Raw genomic sequence first — 21776 nt, 5'->3', positions numbered from 1 at the left:
AAAGAAAGAGTATGTGATTAGGAACACAGGGAGACTCAACTATTAAAGCTGGGATATTTGATCTGGGCCTTGAGTCAACAGGTCAGAGGTTTTCACATTGTAAATCATTGACTAGGAGAAGCTCCTAATACTTTGATTCTACACACCACACATCCTTTATATGAGGATGACGTTAAAATAATAATAATTCAACTCATGGCTCATTACACTCCTTTGTGTTTGAAATAAGTTAATAAACTAACTTCATTTGCATTAATTTGATTCCCAATCAAGATGCCCTGGTAAGAATTGCTTTACGTTGTGTGTTTGAGTGTGTGTGTGTGTGTGTGTGTGTGTGTGTGTGTGTGTGTGTGTGTGTGTGTGTGTGTGTGTGTCTAATTTTATTTAACAAAATGCTACCAACTTGCTAGATTGTTGAAGCGGTAAGTAAGGAAAAATATACGTCAATTTATTTTCATGATTTAAGATCAATCGACCAAACCCCTTTTTTAAAGCAAACCTCTTGTGTCGGTTGTGTCAAAAACTGACATTGTTTGTGTCCCGTACTGTAGGTCCAGAGAAAAGCTGACCTTGTCCCCCCTCCTGCCTGTGTGTATGTGCAGCCCATGGAGCTACTGTGGCACTCCCTGGACGAGTGGATGGTGCTGATCTCCACAGAGCTGGACCGGAGCCGGCTCAACCCTCTGTCCCCCTCCTCCAGCAGTGAGATAGCCTCCCTGCTGCTCAGACAGAGGGAGGAGGCAGACCAGCACACAGGCTCCACACCCACACTGCTGGAGCCCCACACGGCCTTGGACACAGAGGTGTACCCCGAGGGAGAGGACGTCATCTCCATGACAGCCAACCGGCTCAGTGCTGTCATCCAGGCCTTCTACATGTGCTGCTCCTGTCAGATGCCTCAAGGGTACGCTGCCCTGCGCCCCCAAAGCATTCTCTGCTTTAGAAACACCTTTCTGATCAATACAGAATGGAGCATCTTTCAACATAGCATTAAGTATCACGTGTGTTCAGCCACAGTACTGCAGTTATCTGTTTGCTCCCATATTTAACTCTCTTTTACCCCTTAACCACCGACGCAAAATAGGGTCTGGTTCAGAGCTAGTGCTCAGTTGGGAACCGGTTCTTTGGTTTCCCACGCAAGAGAGCCCGTTCCCGGCCTAAAAAAACTGGTTCCGGAGCGGCTCCAGTTTTGAGCTGGTCTGGAAGTGTGAACGGCTTACGTCAGGGGCCAGGGGAGGGATTATCCTGACCAACCAGACCAACTAAAACCTCATGCCCGCCATATTTAAAAACACCCCTACTAGACGTAAACATAACTTAATTACCGAACGTAGTTATCAAATCGACCGGTGAAAAATCCGCTGTATAGGTCGTGTTTGGTTAACAAAGCAAAGCGAGAGGCAACATGTGTAAAGGAAAATAAGATGTACCCGCCCCTGTTTTTGTGCTAAAAGCTAGCAGTAGATTTAGCGTTAGCCAGGAGAGCAGCATATGGAGTGAACAGACGTTTACAGTGGTTTCATGTCATTGCTCTCTTGCCGGCCCTAGCACCAGCCCAGAACTGGAGCTAGGTTAAGAGGTATAATTTGTACGTAATTACATCACTTTAAGCTTCATTTAGAGCCAACGGTGTCTTGTTAGGGACACATCTGTTGAAATGAGCTGTCACCTTTTTATTCTAGTAGCTCTCATAAGCCAATCCAATGCTGTTGGCTGAGATGTTGCTGCCCTTCTCTTCACCTCCCTCTCCTCCCTCCTCCAGGATGACGTCTCCTCGCTTCATTGAGTTTGTCTGCAAGCACGACGAGGTGCTCAAGTGTTTTGTTACCAGGTCAGTCCATGTGGCTCGTTTCAATTTAATATACTTATTGATCTAGCAACTTCTGTCCTCTCAGTGTAATGTCCACATCTACAGTATCTCTCTCTTCTCTCTGTTGAGTATGTGGTTCTCCTCTCTCTGTCTCTCAGGAATCCAAAGATCATCTTCAACCACTTCCACTTCCTGCTGGAGTGTCCAGAGCTGATGTCACGCTTCATGCATATCATTAAGGGTCAGGTAAGACACCAGGGATTCTCTGATTGAATGTAGTTCAATGTAATGTCATCTACCTCACCCTCCATGTCAGCTGAAACCCCCTTTTTGAAATGTGCAGAATACAGTAGGTTTGACTAACCAACTTTCATTTAAAAATCAAACAACCACCCCTCTGCTCCACCCGAGTATGACATAAGATATGTACCTTATTTTTTTTTCCATTAATGCATGTGTGATCAGCTACAGGCCAGTATGTGTGCGTGTGGAGCTCAAGTCAACAGTGTGTGTTGTCTTCCTAAATAATGAGTCCATTTGTGCTTTGGCATGGCCAGCCCCTGTTTACGTTGAACCTTCTCACCTAGGTGTTCCCTATCTAACTAAAAGAGTCCGTATCATTGGACAGCCATCATTTATCAGCTCCCAAGCTGAATTAAAACACATCCCATTTCTCCCAGCAACCTTTCACTGTTCACTTGTCTCTCTCTTGTCCCCCCCCCACACACACACATACACATACACAATGGCTCCTTCAGGGACCTCTGTCTTCACTTCAGGGTCATTTTACAAGTAATATAACCATGGCCATTATATTATAACACTTGTCTGTAGAGTTGCCTTTTATACAGCCCCATACATTGGTAGTGCTGATCCAAAGTTGTGCGCTTCTTGTTCATTGACTCTTCAGTATTCAGTATTTGAGTGTGTGGAGCCTCGTTATACTCGTGGATTATGGCTGGCCTGGGAAAATAGGGCCCTTTGTTTTAATGACAGACTTTAACCTGCAAATTTGATTTCAATCTCTCTTGCTATATACCGTATGCCCAGTGGGAAAGAAATAAGCCTTTTCTGTCTCTCCTCTACGCTCATCCCTCACTCTATACCTCCGATGCAGCGAACAGAACAAAGGTATTTTATGCAAATACCCCCCCCCCCCCCCTGCCTCGTCTCTCTCTCTGTAACAGATGAGTATTTCAGCGCTAAAAGCTTTTCGAAGGCCGTCGGTCGAGACTGAATGAAGTCCACAGTGTGAGAATTGAAAGCACACAGCGGAGTGTTAATTTGTATTAAGGAAAGTGCTGTTGTGTAGTGTGTGTGTGTGTGTGTGTTAAAGTCTGGTCTCCCCCCCCCCCTCTGTCTAGCCCTTTAAGGACCGCTGTGAGTGGTTCTATGAACATCTGCTGGCCGGACAGCCTGACTCAGACATGGTTCACCGGCCGGTCAATGAAAACGACATCCTCCTCATCCACAGAGGTACACACACGTCAGCACCACTACATACACTCCCACTCTTCAGCTAGAATAAGAATTAAGAATGCATTTATTTTCATAAATAATATAAGGCACTCAAAGACACTTTACAATAAAAATGAGTACACAAGCAAATCAAATGAGGTGTAGCAATAAAACCCACACACAATAAAACAAAACGCAAAGACAAGTATATTAAAAGTAAGTGAAACATTAGAAAAGCATACAGATACATATGTAATATAGCACTGAATATCTCCTCACGATTCGCTACCTGCTTTTGTACTGTGTGTGCCCTGAAAAAAAAATACAGCAAACAGCTAGCATGTTGCTAGCTATGGTGGGCCCCCCTTTGTTTACTTACCCGTTTACAAAGCCTAGGCTGTGTATTAACACTGTATATTTTCTTTCAGCGGACGCACAGTAGGGAGGGAGACAGATAGCGGATCCTGAGGAGATATTCACTGATTTTGACATAAAAGGATTTTGACATTCTCCGAAATCCCTCCACCTTTTCAATGCTAAAGCCACCAACCAGCATCACTCACTTAAAGCTTTCTTCATTGTATTGGCAGATGCTTCATACCATTTAAGGCATGTCTTATTTCAGCCAGTGTTTTAAGATAACTCAGGTGTTTCTGCAGAGCTAGTGAGGTGATGATGAGGATGATGATAATGATGATGATGAAGAGCAATAAAGCCATTTAGCCTGAGGGTTTAAAACAATAGAGACATCTCATAGTCATTGCCACTGCTGAAATCATTAAAGAAATACTTCACCCATTTGGAACTGGCGTTATATCATTATAAAATCACTATTATAATATAATAAATGAGGTTTTTTCTTCCCTCAATCTTTCCTCAGTCTTCCCTTGGCCCAGCTGTCCTGTTAATCCTAACCCTACATTTTTACTAGTGTGATGTCACACTAGTAAAATGTAGGGTTAGACAGTGAGACCATAAAACACTCTTTCTGCCTTTTCTCAGGCTAGGATGAACTGATTTCTAAAATGTTTGCACATTTATACTACATAGGATCTCAGAGTTCAATACACCTTCATATTTCCACCGGTGAAGTAGGTCTTAAAGTACAAAATGAGCGCGTTGCCTTTCCTACTGCTGTGCTAGAGTCAGTCCAACCCTGACCACTAGATTATCCATCTGTGCTCTCAATCAAAGTGTTGTTACAAAGTGCACTCATTCTATTTTGTCTGTGTGCCTGACAGAAGCCATATTTAGGAGCAGCTGTGAGATGGTGTCCAAGTCCACTAATGAGAAACTCAAGCAGGGCATCGCTGTGCGTTTCCACGGCGAGGAGGGCATGGTGGGGTTTTCTACATTCATATACACATTCCCTGCGTTCCTATCCTAATACTCTCTGCTATTTAGTACGGTAGAAAAAAGATTTAGGATGTCCCAATTCTTGTGGTCAGATTTAGAATGCTTTAAAATACCCGGATGCCTACTACTACATCCGGTGGAGATTTTTAACGTTGAAATCTGGATGCTTTTTGGGTGATTCTGACCCACGATCCAGTATGTACCAGAAGTGACGTCACATCGATTGGAGCCTCCTTATGAAAACAACCAGCGATGAGACGGATATATGAGCAAGAGGCAAGATCAAGGCGCAATGTTATGATGAAATACATACGTAAAAGTATGTCCCAAATGTGTGCCTACTGCATCCTAACTAGATTATTTTTGTGGTCAGCTGTAGTATGTAGAATAGAAGAAAAAAAAGAGTATGAGATTTGGAACGCAAGGAGTGTGTCTTCTAAGTAATAATAAAGCTACTCTCCTATTGGTCAGCTGAAACCGTCTCATCCAATCCAAAGGCTTTTTATTTTCTGTGTGTTCCAGGGCCAGGGGGTGGTCCGCGAGTGGTTTGACATCCTGTCCAATGAGATCATCAACCCAGACTACGCTCTGTTCACGCAGTCAGCTGATGGTACGTTACATGTCGCATATTGTGTTCAGTGACATTGTGTGTGTGTGTGTGTGTGTGTGTGTGTGTGTGTGTGTGTGTGTGTGTGTGTGTGTGTGTGTGTGTGTGTGTGTGTGTGTGTGTGTGTGTGTGTGTGTGTGTGTGTGTGTGTGTGTGTGTGTGTGTGTGTGTGTGTGTGTGTGTGTGTGTGTGTGTGTGTGTGTGTGTGTGTGTGTGTGTGTGTGTGTGTGTCATAGATAGATAGTATATACAAGGTGTGTGTGTGAGTGTGTGTGTGTGTGTGGTGTACTTGTACAACTACTTTTTTTGACCTTAAGAGTGAGGGCATTTTGTCCGGTTCTCACTTTGGGACAGGCCTTCAAAAGGTGTTAAGGTTCAGGTATGAATTAGGTTTATGTTAGGGTTAGTGTTGGTGTTGGGGTTAGGCATTTAGTTTTGATGCTTAGGGTTAGGGTAAGGGGCTAGGGAATGCATCATGTCAATGAATTTCCTCACAAGTATAGCCTTAAAAACGGGTTTCTGTGTGTGTTCTTCAGGCACCACGTTCCAGCCCAACAGTAACTCCTCCGTCAACCCAGACCACCTGAACTACTTCCAGTTTGCGGGTCAGATCCTGGGTCTGGCTCTATACCACCGACAGCTGGTCAACATCTACTTCACCCGCTCCTTCTACAAACACATACTGGGTAATACAGTGTTAGGCGTGTGTGTGTACGTGTACATACGGGCCAGATATGTGTGTTACCCTGCGTTCCGAATCGCATACTCTTTCTTTTTTCTATTCTACATACTACAATAAAAATAATCTAGTTAGGATGCAGTAGGCATACACTTGGGACATACTTTGACTTATTTATTTCGTCATAACATTGTGCCTTGATCTTGCCTCTTGCTTTTGTATCCGTCGCATCCCGTTTTTTTTTTATATGGAGGCTCCGTTGATGTGACGTCACTTCGGGTTCGCTCTGGATTATGGGTCAGAATCACTCAAATAGGATGCTGTTTTCTACACTAAAAATCTTGGCCGGATGTAGTAGACATCCGGGTCTTTTCTAACCATCCTAAATCTGGCCACAAGAATCGAGACATACTAAATCTTTTTTCTACCATGCTAAATAGTAGAAAGTATGCGATTTGGAATGCAGGGCGTGTTGATAACATATGGGGTCATCCCACTTTGTTTAACAAAGGCTAAATAAAGAATTATCTGAACTGAGTCAAACTGGGACACATGTATCATACAAACACTGCTGGAGTCAGTTTGAAAATGGAACACGATTAAACATTCTATTTTTTATTTTTTTAAAGGCACTCCATATAACTACAATCTTTGCCACTAAATCAAAGGAAATGCTAGTTGCTAATTCAGAATTACTTTTACTGACTCTGTCACATTATATTTCCAATTTATATTACCTAAGCTCTCAGAATGATCTGCACTTTAAAATAGAGCATGTGAGCATCTGACTAATAATGTACAGTATAATTATTATATAATGCTAAACCTTAAGATTCCACGTTTTGTGTGTTTGTGTGCATGCGTGTGTTTGTTTGTGTGTGTGTGTGTGCGTGCGTGCGTGCGTGTGCATGCACGTGTGTGTGTGTGTGTGTGTGTGTGTGTGTGTGTGTGTGCGTGTGTGTGTGTTTCCCAGGTATCCCAGTGAGCTATCAGGACGTATCGTCCATAGATCCAGAGTATGCTAAGAACCTGCAGTGGATCCTGGATAACGACATCAGTGAGCTGGGTCTGGAGCTCACCTTCTCTGTGGAGACAGATGTGTTTGGAGCCATGGAGGAGGTTCCTCTCAAACCTGGAGGAACCAGCATCCTGGTGACCCAGGACAATAAGGTTGGTCACCCACCACTCACTAGGGCTTAAATCACCTTTAAATGTACCTCATTTTAAAAGCTTACGATGATGTATAAACTGACTGTATGTCATATTGTCTTTTTGCTTGTAAGTTACCTAAATTTGCCTGTATTTTAATTTTTGTAACATGATTTTATAGTGACTTTATTTCTTTACCTTACCTTATTGTATTTTAATGTTAGGTGGGCATCCTTAAAAGCCTTTCGGGGTTTCTTTTGTCCCAACTGTGCATTTATGTATGTGTATGTGCATCTGTTTGCCATTTAAATCTTGTTTATCTCCTCAAATAAAACTAAACTAAACTAAACTAAACTAGTTTAACTACACTAAGGGTTGCTCCCTTATAGTCCACCAAACCACAGTCCACCACAGAAGGTCATCGGTTGGACCAGATTTCATTGGTCATTTGGAATGTCATTTGTAAGAAGATAGACAAGGTGTGTTGGAAAATTTCCATACATGTAAATATGTCGATACCTATCTTCTCGATACTGTATTGATACATCATTTGCAAACATCGATATTAAAAGATTTTTGATTTTTTTGCCATAATTTACACATTTTATTTTCTATATCTTTCTATTCTTTTTTTATGATACAGAGACAGTAATTCCTTTGTTCGGATTGCCCAAAAATAGTGTTATGTTGGATATTGCAGGGACCATGTATTCTATTTATAACAATGCCCTAACAGAGACAGGAAGTCCATGTTTGCAATTATTCAGATCTCTACGGGCAAGAAAAGTGACGGATCATACGTGTTAACTGGCACGCTCTGTGTTCGTCACACATATACTCCAAAGAAAATGGATCCATTTATATTTGTGGTTAAAAGTTAGTTTTATCACAGAGCCCTAACTTGAATCATCATATAGTTGAAAGTATTTCAAAGTATATCTGTGGTGTCCTGCTGCAGCAGTGGAGCTGAAGGTGGCCTTAATGAGCACTTTAAGTTCATCTCTGGGATATTCTTCCATAGTTGGTCTCCTATGAGCTTATTGCCTCAAGCGTCCTAATTAGAGGGTGCAGTACTGCACTGTTCCTGCAGAGGGCACTGTGGTGTAAAGTATATTTATCCATGAACGTATCTTAAAGGTTTAAGTGTGTGTGTGTGTGTGTGTGTGTGTGTGTGTGTGTGTGTGTGTGTGTGTGTGTGTGTGTGTGTGTGTGTGTGTGTGTGTGTGTGTGTGTGTGTGTGTGTGTGTGTGTGTGTGTGTGTGTGTACTTGTACTTGTACTTGTACTTGTACTTGTACTTGTACTTGTACAACTATTTTTGTGGGAACCAAATTGAGATTTAGACCTTAAAGGTCCCATATTATGCAAAATGCACTTTTTCGATGTTTTTGAACATAAATATGGGTCCACGGTGTGCCTAGAGACTGCCAAAGTATCAAAAAAAGAAAACTCTCCCCTTTTCTCACTCTCCCCCTTTCTGAAACCCTCCACCCCTCCCCCCAATATACTCCAGTCAGAATTCTCGCCGTCTATGACGTCATAGAAAACCAGAAACCGTGCAGTAGACTATGATAACCCCAACACAACGAATTGGACGCTAATAGTGTAGAAGTCAAACTTTGAAACTAATGTTTTTTCACTGATTTAAGTGTTATTTTAGCCGCTAGCTTCGGGATAAGCATCGATCTTTTGCTCATAATAACCTATTTATATTCACCACAGCAGTCTGGCAATGCCTCGTTTTTAGCAAGACAAAGCATTGGAAGGTAATAGTGTAGAAGTCAAACTTTGAAACTAATGTTTTCACTGATTTAAGTGTTATTTTTAGCCGTCAGCCCCCGAGCTAGCTTCGCAGTAGCCTCCATCTTTTGCTGCATTTTGATTGTGAACATGTCGTTTCCATTAGCTTGTGGCTGTCAGTGCATCTGTATGAACATAGTCTTTCATGTAGACAAGGATCGGTCATGTCAAACTGTTCAAAGTGCGGCTGAGCTCCTGCGTTACTAGCACTAGACATGGTTCTTCTCACGGGTAAACGTAACCGTGGTAACAGGCACGGCAAAGACGTGCGAAGGGCTATGAACAGAGGGCGAGGCCAATGGCTTCGCTTCCGGACAGGGGCGGGGGGAGCTCATAGATTGTATATAAAACGAGGGGAGCTGCAGCATGTTTTCACAAATAGGCCATCGTGAGATTAGCCTAAAAACTAATTAGGGACCTCTAAGACCATATAATATTGACAGAAAGGTGTATAATATGAGACCTTTAAGTGTGAGGACATTTTGGACGGTTCTCACTTTGGGAGAGACCTTTGAAGGGCTGCTGTTGGAGGGTTAACTCTAGGTTTCAAGGTTCAGGTATGAATAATGGTAAGGCTAGGGTTAGTTAATGTAAGGGTTGGGGTTAGGCATTTAGTTTTAATGGTGAGGGTAAGGGGCTAGGGAATGCATTATGTCAATGAATGTCCTCACAAGTATAGTCGTACCAACGTGTGTGTGTGTGTGTGTGTGTGTGTCTCCTTTCTCAGGCAGAGTACGTCCAGCTGGTGACAGAGCTGCGTATGACTCGGGCGATCCAGCCCCAGATAAATGCCTTCCTGCAGGGCTTTCACACCTTCATCCCTCCATCACTCATCCAGCTCTTTGATGAATATGAATTGGTGAGTGATCCTCCTCTGACCTTCCATACTTCCCCCTCTCTTACACTGGCTGCGATCAAATCACATACTCTTTCTTTTTTTCTATTCTACATACTTCATCTAACCATTAAAAGTATCTAGTTGGATGCAGTATGCTACAATTGGGACACACTTTCACTTATTTATTTCATCATAACATTGCGCCTTGATCATGCCTCTTGCTTTTATATCCGTCGCATCCCCTGTTATTTTCCTAAAGAGGCACCGTCAATGTGACGTCACTTCGGGTGCACACTGGATTGTGGTTCAGAAACGGCTGCTAATGTAGAACGACATTTGGTTATTTTCAAGCACGCTAAATCTGACCATAAGAATTTGGAACATCCTTTTTTTCTACCATACTAGATAGCAGAAAGTATGGAGATTGTCTATTCTCCTGGCTCTGATTCAGGGATTGATTAATGTTGTCCTGGTTGGGCCCTGGGGTCACCTTCAAGCCCCTCACTCCATTAGATGTTTTTTTTTTCTGTGTGTGTCGGCACATTCCACGTCCTCACTCGTGCGTGGATCAATAGTGTAGCATGATGATTATCCCAGCCTGGCTTTGTTGGACATGTCTCGGTCAGACTGTCATTGACGGCCCCACTGACAGCTCAACGGAGCTCACTTTGTCTGTCTGTCAGCAGTGTGAACGTTCATACTGATAAAGGATAAGGACGGAAATATTGTCTTTTTTCCTTATTATCAATAAATCCCTTGCACAGAGTCAAACAAACAATGAATGTATAGTACTAACTAGGGTTGTCACGATAAAAGAAATACAATAGTCGATACCAATACCAGTCAAATTCCACGGTTCTCTGGAGCCAATTCGATACCACGGTAAAAAAAACTAAAACAAAACGTAGAATCCCATGTCCTTCAACATACACTATAAGTAAACATTTTAACAGTGGCATGGAGCCTTCAAGTAATAAATGAAAAAGAAACAAATATAACATTACTACAGATCATTAAGTCGTGCAAACAGATTTTTTTCCCCCCCAGATGTCAGAAGAGGGGCTCCGTACATAACTATTAGCATTAACATTACTAAAGTAAACTGCCCAATTTCCCTTCTTCTTGGGAGTTATTGTCGTATTTTCTGTGCCTCCAAAAGCTGTTCATTTTTATTATCGGTACTTGGAAAAACCAGCACTGTCACATTTTCAGATTTTGTTATTATTGACTACGACTTCAGTAGTATGGTTTATCCTGACATCCCTAGTACTAACTAGTATTATGTGTGTATTCAAGCATGGTGTATTGTCCTCTATGTGTGACGCATGTCTCTAAAAACCTTGTTGAGCAGCTCACTTAAAGGGCTGAATGGTTTAGAATAATTCAACTATTTATTTGATCATGTTATCATACAAGTTTATTAATGTACAGGATATTCTATATGTTTTAAATATAAAAGAAAATTGGGTTCAAGCAGGAAATAAAAGTATTCTTTTTTTTACCCAGACATTTCATAATAACACACTTACACTCGACATAACATGAAACCCTGATATTTTTGCTTAAGGTTATCATATCTTCAGAATATTATTTAGATTCAGGTTCCCTTTTTTCCCAATTTACCCGGAAAACACAGTTGAGCACCACATATAGAATTAGACCACAACAAATACACTATATCCTCCCGGTTGAGAATGTGAGGTGTTGTTAAAGATGTGAGTGCAATAGTGAGAGAGAGAGAGTAGGGAAGTGTGAACATATTGAGGGACAGACTAACACATTCTTGGGTTTGCCTATGCTCAGGGCATATACTGACAACATGGAAAAATATAGAATAACACCAGACATAGCTTTTGAAAAATAATAAACGCTGTCTTAACAAAACTAGCAGTACAAGAACGAAAAAAAGTGAGTTCTACACACTGAGGTTTAAAGATTGTAAACGTTAAGACAAAAGAGCACTGGTGGTATTGTTGCTAATGAACAGTAACCCTAGACCTGGCTTGTGTTTTTGCAGACACTATCCTTACCCTTTTTTTTTTACAATATATTTATTGCAATTTTTTCTTTTTTTTCACAACACAAACAAACAAACAAAGACCTGCACCATCACAACATACACAACATCTAACTAAAAGAAAAATAACCGAAAAAAAGTAAAAGGCAAATCTATCCCATGTTGACAGCACCCTTACTTTATAGGCAGGGCTTATGACGGACATATACATATACGTATATACAGTCTATTGGTCACAGCCTTTTTAAATGGCACAGAAATGACTTCTGTCGACCAATCAACAGACTGCAGTGTTTAGTTCCACCCTATTGGGACCATTTGGGACGGCTTGGTACCCCCAACAAAAGTGTGACGAAAAAAATAGGTACGGGACACAGTTTGCTTATTTTGGGCACCCTTCCAAACATTTGACAGTGGAAACGCAAATGAATGCGTGCCAAACCGAGGCTTTAGTTGAAGGATTAAAATCAGTATCCTAAAGGGGAAAAAGTCAATCTGTGCATGTCTAAGAATCAATAGGGCTTTTCTTAGAGAGTTAAGCAGTCAAACTGGACCATTATCATTGTTTCAGAGACGGACAGTAGTTATTCAACCCTAATATGTAGGCTGTTACTAAATTCAGCATGCACTTGTAATTGTTAATTTTTCTGTGTGTGTGTGTTTTGTTTGTTTGTTTGTTTGTTTGTTTATTTGTGTGCGTGCATGCGTGTGCGCGCACGCGTGTGTGTGTGTGTGTGTGTGTGTGTAGGAGCTCCTGCTGTCAGGGATGCCAGAGATAGATGTGGAGGACTGGTACAGGAACACTGAGTACACCAGTGGCTATGACCTCCAGGAGCCAGTCATCCAGGTGGGCTCTGCCTCTCAATCCTTTCACACTCAACTATTGGCTCTCACTTCAACATGTTATCATGATTGCTTTTATAAATTATTCAGTCCCAGGCTCCTCTCAACAATGCAACGTAGAAGAAGAAAATGTATTATAGAAACACACACAAGTGAAGAGAGCAACACCGGAGACACAAATAAACACACAAGTAGTGCAAGGACACAGTGCTGATAGCCCCTGTTGGTAATCTGAATGACTTCATTTTCCTGTTAGCTATCAGCTAATGTGTGTGTGTGTGTGTGTGTGTGTGTGTGTGTGTGTGTGTGTGTGTGTGTGTGTGTGTGTGTGTGTGTGTGTGTGTGTGTGTGTGTGTGTGTGTGTGTGTGTGTGTGTGTGTGTGTGTGTGTGTGTGTGTGTGTGTGTGTGTGTGTGTGTGTGTGTGTGTGTGTTCTCTTCAGTGGTTCTGGATTGTGGTGAGGAACCTGACCCAGGAAGAGCGCGTCCTCATGCTGCAGTTTGTCACTGGAAGGTTTGTCTGCTGGATTCACACTATGTCTGTTGCTATAGAGACAATGTGTAAATCTTTGTATAGTGAGATGTCTATAGCCCCTTTTACACAGCCAGTGAAAGCCGGGAATATGCCGGCCTTTCGGCCCTCCGCCCTGCTGTTTAAATGCGACAGTTGCGGAACGAGGGAAGAAAGGTGCGAGAGATTGTTCCGGGAATTTTACTACCTCGGGGGGTAGTAAGATTCCCGACACAATCAGTTCCGCCTCTCTGTTTAAATGCTCCAGCTTGTTGTTGCGGAACAGGGGGGCGTTTGACGTTCCATAGCCTACGTTCTAAACATGCGACCATGTTAGCAGTTGAAGGACGTGTGTTTAACATTAATCACTGCGGCCTGATGTCCCGTAAAAATCACCAAATAAAAGGAACGGCGTATAATCTAGCTGATCATAAGGTCCGTTGCTCAATCCAAACCCCCGCGCTTCATTTTGCAGAGTGTATGAGTCTATTTCTGCCCAGGAGAAGTTGTACAATGGGAAAGCTAGGCTAGGCTAAGTAAGGGATAAAGTATAGCGAACGGGCCACAGAGCTACTGTTTTGCTAACACAACTCAAGACTCGCACACTCTATGAATAATAATTCTAATCGGCCAATATGTTTAACAAGAGCTCCATCTAGCTAACAAAGCATTATCCCCCAACATAAATAACACAATTCACGGAGAAAATTACTGCGGAACATTTACATTGCGGGCTGCAGCCTGAAGTTACTGTCTAACTGTCAATATGCAGCCAAACATACTCACGTCGTCTTGACTGGATTCCTGTCGGACATTAACCATGACTCCTGTGTTCCCTGCTCTCCTGATACATGCAAAGTCATGTTGAAAAATATTCCATTGTTTTATGAACGAGTAGTAGCCCTGTTTGTAGACGTCTATCCATCAAAACTTGTCGTAGATCCTTAGCAACGGCCATTATACCCTTGACAGCAGTCTGTCAATACGGCCCTCTTACTGCAAGCTCCAGCACTTCTGCTCTCAATTCACCAGCCAGTGTTGTTGTTGTAAAGCAGCTGACCGGCGCGGCGCTAAATGTTTACGTCACCTGACGCTGTGTACAAGCACCTCTTTCATTCCGGAACGCTGTGTAAAAGGAGCTACTGATGCCAGCAGGCCGGCGTTGCTTGGTTCTGTGTAAATAACACAGAAGCAAGCAAAGCCGGCATTTTGGAGTGATGTTGTTCCGTCAATATGCCGCAATCTCTGTGTAAAAGTGGCTCTTGTCTCTCAGTTCCAGGGTTCCTCACGGGGGCTTTGCCTTCCTGATGGGGGGCAGCGGGCTACAGAAGTTCACCGTGGCTGCTGTGCCATACACCTCCAACCTACTGCCTACCTCTAGTACCTGGTAAGGACTCTTTCTATAGACTACGTCTATCCAAGCCTGCTGTGTGTGTGTGTGTGTGTGTGTGTGTGTTTTGAGATGTTATTTATTTGTATGTATTGGATTATTTGGGCTAGTTTCATCTGTTGTCCCCGACCAGATATTCAAAAGGCAACCTAAAATGACTGAAATAAAATGCATGACAAAGATTAAAAACAACACAAGTGACTCAGAAGATACAGTAACACATAGTAAGGACAAACTGACAGACAATGGCAAGCAGACAATAAAACACAGCGTATAAAACATTATAGTAAAGAGCAATAGTGTAAATGTTTATTGTACATTGACTTGTCTTGGTCCTGTGTGTGTTTCTATTATGAACTCAGTCTAAACCTATTTTGCCTTTTCATGTGGGCCATTACGTGCCACTCATGTAGCTGACGGGAGAGGCTGCTTCATGAGCAATTAATAGTTGATGGACTGATCGCTGTTATTTGAGCTGACTGTGATCACCTTGCATAGTCGTTAGATTCAACACACTGGGAGTTTTGCATTGATATATTATTTGCCATGTTGATATTTAGTCATATTTGCTGCTATTGTTAAAGTAGATACGAGGACAAGACCATCAGTGGGTGTGCTTTTATCAGCTATCGTGACAGAAATAAAGTGTGCACCTGAGAACAGAACAGCTGGGCTCTCTACGCCTTAATGCTATTGCTAAGGCGTTTGGTTACTGCTCATATCAGACCATATTTCTTGATAAGGACAGAGAGCATCCAATAACACGGCCATTCATTTATAGCGGAAAGTCAACCGTCTGGGTGCAGCAATGTGTTAAACTGCTCTGGGGAACGTCTTTATATACAATCCTCTGTAATGTAATATTAGCTTCATAATGATGTACTTTACCTTCCCCTCTAAACATTATCATTATCGTCATCACCTATTGGCTGCTTGAACTCTTTATGGACAGATGGAAAAACAACCAAAGCCAGTGTCAAAGCTTTTTCTAGTGCAGTTTTTCTTCGATCTAGTCGTATAAGTTAAATGTCATAACAATGCTCAGATGAAACATATCTTTGTGTTTTCCTGTTGCATATTAAACCTCCTAAGAGAAACTTTTCAATGTCTCTGAAACATTTTTAAACTGATGATCAAATATGACGTGTAACAGCAAACGAGAACAGCAGTGAAAAGAATGCTATTTTTATTTATATTTTCTTAATGCCTTTGCTCGGGTCTGATTCCCCGCCAACTCAGACCAAACGATTTCCGGCAGGCAGGCTTGCTTAATCTGACATGGTCACATATAAATACATTACCTCATGGCCATGCATCCTGCCGTCTCTCTTTCACTCGCTTCCCAAACAAATGCACGCAAGTTGGCACTGGCTAGCAAATATCTTCAGGCACTGGTGTAGTAAAACACTACCGCTTCAGTCCAAAGGGGGTGCTACCATCAACAAAAACTGACACTTCCTCCTAGTCACTTTAACTGTGGGTCCTTCTACACTAACCTTCGAGATCCAGTTTCCGTGACATTAGATATATGCCTACACAGCAACAGCTTTAGAACAGGCTGTTTAAAATAAATAGCTGGTTCAATGTTGAGTAGAGCGAGACGTGACAGTTGTTTTCAGGACATGGTCACATGCAAACTATTGAAAGACTGTCTGACACTCTTATTCATTACTACATTATAATGACTTCATCATGTTGATGAACAGCCATTAAATGAACATTCATTTATTCCAAACAAAACAGCACGGCTGCCTGGGGCAGAAACACACAATTACATTGTTACTTGCAAATATGTGTATGAAAATGAATCAGCTATATACAGGTGAAACTCGAAAAATTTGAATATCGTGCAAAAGTTCATTTATTTCAGTAATTCAACCTAAAAGGTGAAACTAATATATTATATAGAGTCATTACATTCAAAGTGAGATATTTCAAGCCTTTATTTGTTATAATTGTGATTATTATGGCTTACAGTTTATGAAAACCCCAAATTCAAAATCTCAGAAAATTTGAATATTACATCAAATCAATAAAAACATTATTTTAAATACAGAAATATTGGCCCTCTAGAAAGTATAATCATGCATATGTACTAGGTACTTGGTTTGGGCCCCTTTTGCATGAATTATTGCCTCAATGCGGGGTGGCATGGATGCTATCAGTCTGTGGCACTGCTGAGGTGTTATGGAAGCCCAGGTTGCTTTGATAGAGGCCTTCAGCTTGTCTGTATTGTTGGGTCTGGTGTGTATCATCTTCCTCTTGACAATAGTCCATAGTTTCTCTATTGGGTTCAGGTCAGGAGAGTTGTCTGGCCAATCAACACAGTAATACCATGGTCAGTCAATCAGTTACTTGTGGTTTTGGCACTGTGGACAGGTGTCAAGTCTTGCTGGAAAAAGTAATTCAGCATCTCCATAAAGCTTGTCAACAGACAGGAGCATGAAGTGCTCTAAAATAAAATCTCCTGGTAGACAGCTGTGGTGACTTTGGACTTGATAACACAGTGGACCAACACCATCAGATGACATGGTGCCTCAAATCATCACTGACTGTTGAAACTTGACAGTGGTCTTCAAGCCCCTTGGATTGTGTGCCTCTCCACTCTTCCTCTAGACTGTGGGACCTTGATTTCCAAATGAAACGCAACATTTAATTTGGATCAGTGATGATTTGAGGTATCATGTCATCTGATGCTGTTAGTCCACTGTGTTATCAAGTCCAAAGTCACCACAGCCATCAACCAGAAGATGTTTGAGCACTTCATGCTTCTGTCTGTTGACAAGCTTTATGGTGATGACAATTTCCATTTCCAGCAAGACTTGGCACCTGCCCACAGTACCATAAACCACTGGTAACTGGTTGACTGACCATGGTATTACTGTGCATGGATGGCCAGACAACTCTCCTGACCTGAACTCCATAGAGAAACTATGGACTATTGTCCAGAGGAAGATGATACACACCAGACCCAACAATACAGACGAGCTGAAGGCCACTATCAAAGCAACATGGGCTTCCATAACACCTCAGCAGTGCCACAGACTGATAGCATCCATGCCATGCCGCATTGAGGCAATAATTCGTGCAAAAGGGGCCCAAACCAAGTACTTAGTACATATGCATGATTATACTTTCTAGAGGGCCGACATTTCTGTATTTAAAAACCTTTTTTTATTGATTTTATGTAATATTCTAATTTTCTTAGATTTTGAATTTGGGGTTTTTATAAACTGTAAGCCATAATAATCACAATTATAACAAATAAAGGCTTCACATATCTCACTTTGCATGTAATGAGTCTGTATAAGATATTATTTTCACCTTTAAAGTTGAATTACTGAAATAAATTAACTTTTGCACGATATTCTAATTTTTCGAGTTTCACCTGTATTATATATATTTATTTATTACATAAAACCTTTTAGTATTACTGAGGGAACAGGAACCTTTTAAACTCTTGAGTTAAAGAAAGAAGAAACCAAGCATTCTAGTGATTCCTCTCTGCCTCCCCTCAACACTCCTCAAAGATCAAAGAATGAATTGTGCAGCATACAGAGCCAGTGCTCCACAGCCTAAACTGAGAGACATTTGTCATATATTACTGAGCACTAGAGGGCAGTGTGTCTCTTCTGTGTTATTGGCAGTGAAGAAACATTTTGAAAATGGGGGAAAAAGGTGTGTGAATTGCCAGTGTGCAACGGGTAATTCACATAGCTGCTTTTTGGAACGCTATTTGGAGACCTCAGCTCTGCTATATATATATATGAGTTGTCATGACCACAGCGTTCCACCATGTTAACCAATGTCCACTCCTTTTTTTTCTTTCTTTCTCTTTTTCCTGCAGTATCAACATGCTGAAACTACCAGAATACCCCAGCCAGGAGGCCTTGAGAGACCGGCTGCTGGTCGCACTGCATTGTGGGAGCTACGGATACACCATGGCATAGATGCTGATGTCACTTCCTGCTGCAGTCTAACCCTCTCTGTGAACACTCCTTGTGTAGGCAGGGGTTTGTGATTTTTGCTGGACAAATAAAAAGGGAAATGTGGATTGTTCCTAATGAGCTGCTGGAGAGGACAACAGACCAAACGGACATCAGTCCTGGACAATACTTTCTATCTGCTGGCTGGCAATTTATGCAAATCATTTAGTATCTTTGACATTTTTTCTTTTTATTATTATTTGTTGGGGGGTGTTTTTGCTTTAGGTCTATTATAAGACAGTTTTGGAGAGACAGAGATGAAATGGGTCAGAGAGGGAGAATGACATGCAGAGAACTGACCCGGGCTGGATTCTAACCTGGGTTCTGCTGTGAAGAGGACTGAGCCTCTATGGGGGCTAGGGGCATTGTACGCATTGACTATTTTCATGCATACAATCACTGATAGCATTCATCCTCTACTTTAAACACAGGGTATTTATCACAACAACAGTAAAACATGTTCATGCTCAGGCTTACTGAATGTCTTTACACCGACTGGATGGAATGGATCAGGTTTCAAACATGCAGTCAATCAAATACGGCTTCATATCCATATCAAAGTTTCATTGTGCAGATTTCTTTTAAAGGGCCAGCATCATATCAGGCCCACATACCAGGAGAATTGTACATTAGCGTTAGCCTCATAGCATAATTGCCTAAATCAAATTTTCTCTACATCTACTCTATTCTACATCTATTATCGTACTTAATTTCATTTGTACAGAAGGTCTGGAAGTGCTGTAATTGGCAAACGTTCACTCACTTGGAGGCGGGTGTCTGTTGAAGTTTAAAACTATTGGATCTGCCCAGTGCCACTCTGGATTAGCCAACCAATCGCATAACGTTTGGTCGTCACGTGTGTCATGAGCCGGCTTCTGACGGTGCGTTCCAGTTGTTCAGGGAACTTGGAAATTTCTGACTTCACTACATATTGTGGTCTATGGATCTACCGGTACCTGGCAATGGTAACTTGATAGAGCCTACCTTGTAGTTATTTAGACGAGAAAGGTTGTCGGCGTCCATACTTTCGCGAGCAGATGCACTGGAACACAGACAGGTCGGAACTCGGAACTACCAAGTCAGAAATCTCCGAGTTCCGAGTATAAAGGAACGCAGCATTCAACTGAAACTGGAGCGCGACTTCGACGTCATCGTTCTCAGCCACTCGCTCTGTTCGCTGATTGGACGTTCCGAAATTTTCCTGAGCAAAAGTTGAGAAATTCACCGCAGCCCCAGACTGACTACTGAAGGGAAAATGAAATTTGAGCGGAACATGCTATAACATCGTTGAATATTGCGATGACAATATCACTTTCAATACGTGAACAAATTCTTCTTCTCAGTGTTGATGTCTTTCTGCTTTGAGTTCCCTGCCAACATAGACCGTATGGAAGTGGGTAGTACATTTTTTTTATTAAATTTAAAACGCAATACAAGATTGTTTTTATTGTTTATTATTTATTGATCATGCGCGCAAAACATATTCATGCCCCCCTTAACAACAAGTTCTTGTAGGATACATCTGATTGGCCAGTGTGAATGTTTACATTATTTAAATTCAGCCCCTTTCGTAAAGGACTCAGTATTTCACCACCAGATTCCTGCGGGAAACCACCAGTAGGAATATGAATGAACATTGAACTCAATGTATTTGCGGTTGGGTTGCGGTGGATTTGTGATAACGGTCATGTGCCCCACACAGATACTACACCAACCAATCAAATGACAGCAATGACACTGTAAGTCTTTTGGTAAAATACATTGTACACATTACAATGAATGCCAAGGATAAATATTTCTTTTATTTTCTGGTGACCTTTAATTTCAAACTCAAACACCGAAGTATGCATGGGACACACTGTATGGCTACGTTTTTGTCCCATTTGTCTACACACCGTCATCTGTGTATCATCAACTGCATGTGTCATATGGTTTATATCGGAAAGTCTTGTTAAGTATTTTAATGTTTATCTGTACTCGTGCTTCAGGAATGAATAGCTCATCTTGTTCAGTGATAACTTTATGTCTGTATGTGTTCCCATTGAGTAGACCCTTTCACAAGGAGCCACACAAGAATACCTACATGACAAATGTTTGGCTCAAAGGTGCCAAATCATAAAAAGCTGGAATCATCTTAAATGCATTATTATTATTTTTTATTATTACAGACACCTTGCATGCTGAACATGTGATTTTATCCTCATCATATCACAAAGTCTGTCCATTTGTAAAGGGAGTGTACATATTGATTTGGGTCATATCATCAGTATTGTGTTGAATGCATAGACTGAAATCTTTTTGTAAACCGATGTTAATGTTTATTGAAGCCTTTATACATATTCCTGTAAAATGGATTCAGTATCAAATGATTATTTTACCATAAATATTATGTTGTGCTTTGAGATTTTTTATCTAATAAAAACTTTGTTTAGACAATCCAGGTGATTTGGTTATGGTTTCTAGCGACCTGCAAAGGGAAAAAAAACAGTTGTCATGTTTGTGGAGGGGTGAGGGAGCAGCTGATTGTTGCACGTCTCCTCACACAGCACAGTGGTGTGTGTGTGTATGTTTGCGAATGTGTACTTGTACAACTATTATTGTGAGTTGAGGTTTAGACCTCAGGAGTGAGGACATTTTGGGCCGGTTCTTACTTTGGGACAGGCCTTTAAAGGGCTGTTGTGGGGTTAACACTAGGTTTGAAGTTTCAGGTATGAATTAAGTTTATGTTAGGGTTAGTGTAAGGGTTGGGGTTAGGCATTTAGTTTTGAGCGTAAGGGGCTATGGAAAGCATTATGTCTATGGGTGTCCTCACAAAGATATAAGTACAAGGATGTGTGTGTGTGTGTGTGTGTGTGTGTGTGTGTGTGTGTGTGTGTGTGTGTGTGTGTGTGTGTGTGTGTGTGTGTGTGTGTGTGTGTGTGTGTGTGTGTGTGTGTGTGTGTGTGTGTGTGTGTGTGTGTGTTGCTGTTCAGCAGCTTAGAGGAGCGGGTCTGCTGATGCTAAATGGCCCCGAACCATCTAGTGAGCACTGCATCTGCTCTGTCCCAACAGCACATTACACTGGATACAACCTCTGCCTCACTCTCACCCTGTTACACTATCAGACTAGTGTCCACGGGCCAAACCAGCCCTTCTTTGGTGCTTCATAATGCACCAAATTTGTTCAATGGGAGACAGGTATGGACTGCAGACAGGCCAGTCTAGTACCTGCACTCCGTATGTGAAAAAGGATTAACAAATTCTGTTTTATGTATGTTTTACATAACGTCCCAACTTTTTCGTAATAGGGATTGTACATTAATTCTCCACATTAGAAACTATCCGATCTCAGAATT

At 41.6% G+C, this 21776-nt stretch overlaps 1 protein-coding gene across 2 annotated transcripts in view; it reads left to right on the top strand.

Annotated features, from left to right (window-relative positions):
* The window catches only part of hace1 (HECT domain and ankyrin repeat containing E3 ubiquitin protein ligase 1), a 29929-nt gene extending 9061 nt beyond the window's left edge, over positions 1–20868 (top strand). The window contains exons 12-24 of one of the 2 annotated variants that reach the window (XM_080040066.1): positions 603–904; positions 1763–1831; positions 1969–2056; positions 3175–3286; positions 4510–4607; positions 5147–5234; positions 5768–5917; positions 6884–7080; positions 9586–9717; positions 12462–12560; positions 12998–13068; positions 14339–14452; positions 18303–20868. In XM_080040066.1, coding sequence (XP_079896192.1) covers positions 603–904; positions 1763–1831; positions 1969–2056; positions 3175–3286; positions 4510–4607; positions 5147–5234; positions 5768–5917; positions 6884–7080; positions 9586–9717; positions 12462–12560; positions 12998–13068; positions 14339–14452; positions 18303–18405 — 1623 coding nt within the window. In that variant the 3' untranslated portion in view covers positions 18406–20868. Of the gene's footprint in view, positions 1–551; positions 905–1762; positions 1832–1968; positions 2057–3174; positions 3287–4509; positions 4608–5146; positions 5235–5767; positions 5918–6883; positions 7081–9585; positions 9718–12461; positions 12561–12997; positions 13069–14338; positions 14453–18302 lie in introns of both variants that reach the window. The other variant, XM_080040065.1, reaches the window with a different exon arrangement.
* The last annotated feature ends 908 nt before the right edge of the window (positions 20869–21776 follow it).

The sequence above is a fragment of the Ammodytes marinus genome (genome assembly GCF_949987685.1).
Source record: "Ammodytes marinus genome assembly, chromosome: 13".
NCBI classification, from domain to species: Eukaryota; Metazoa; Chordata; class Actinopteri; order Uranoscopiformes; family Ammodytidae; genus Ammodytes; species Ammodytes marinus.
The sequence above is the reverse complement of the archived record's forward strand: the minus strand, read 5'-3'. Positions and strand labels throughout refer to the sequence as shown.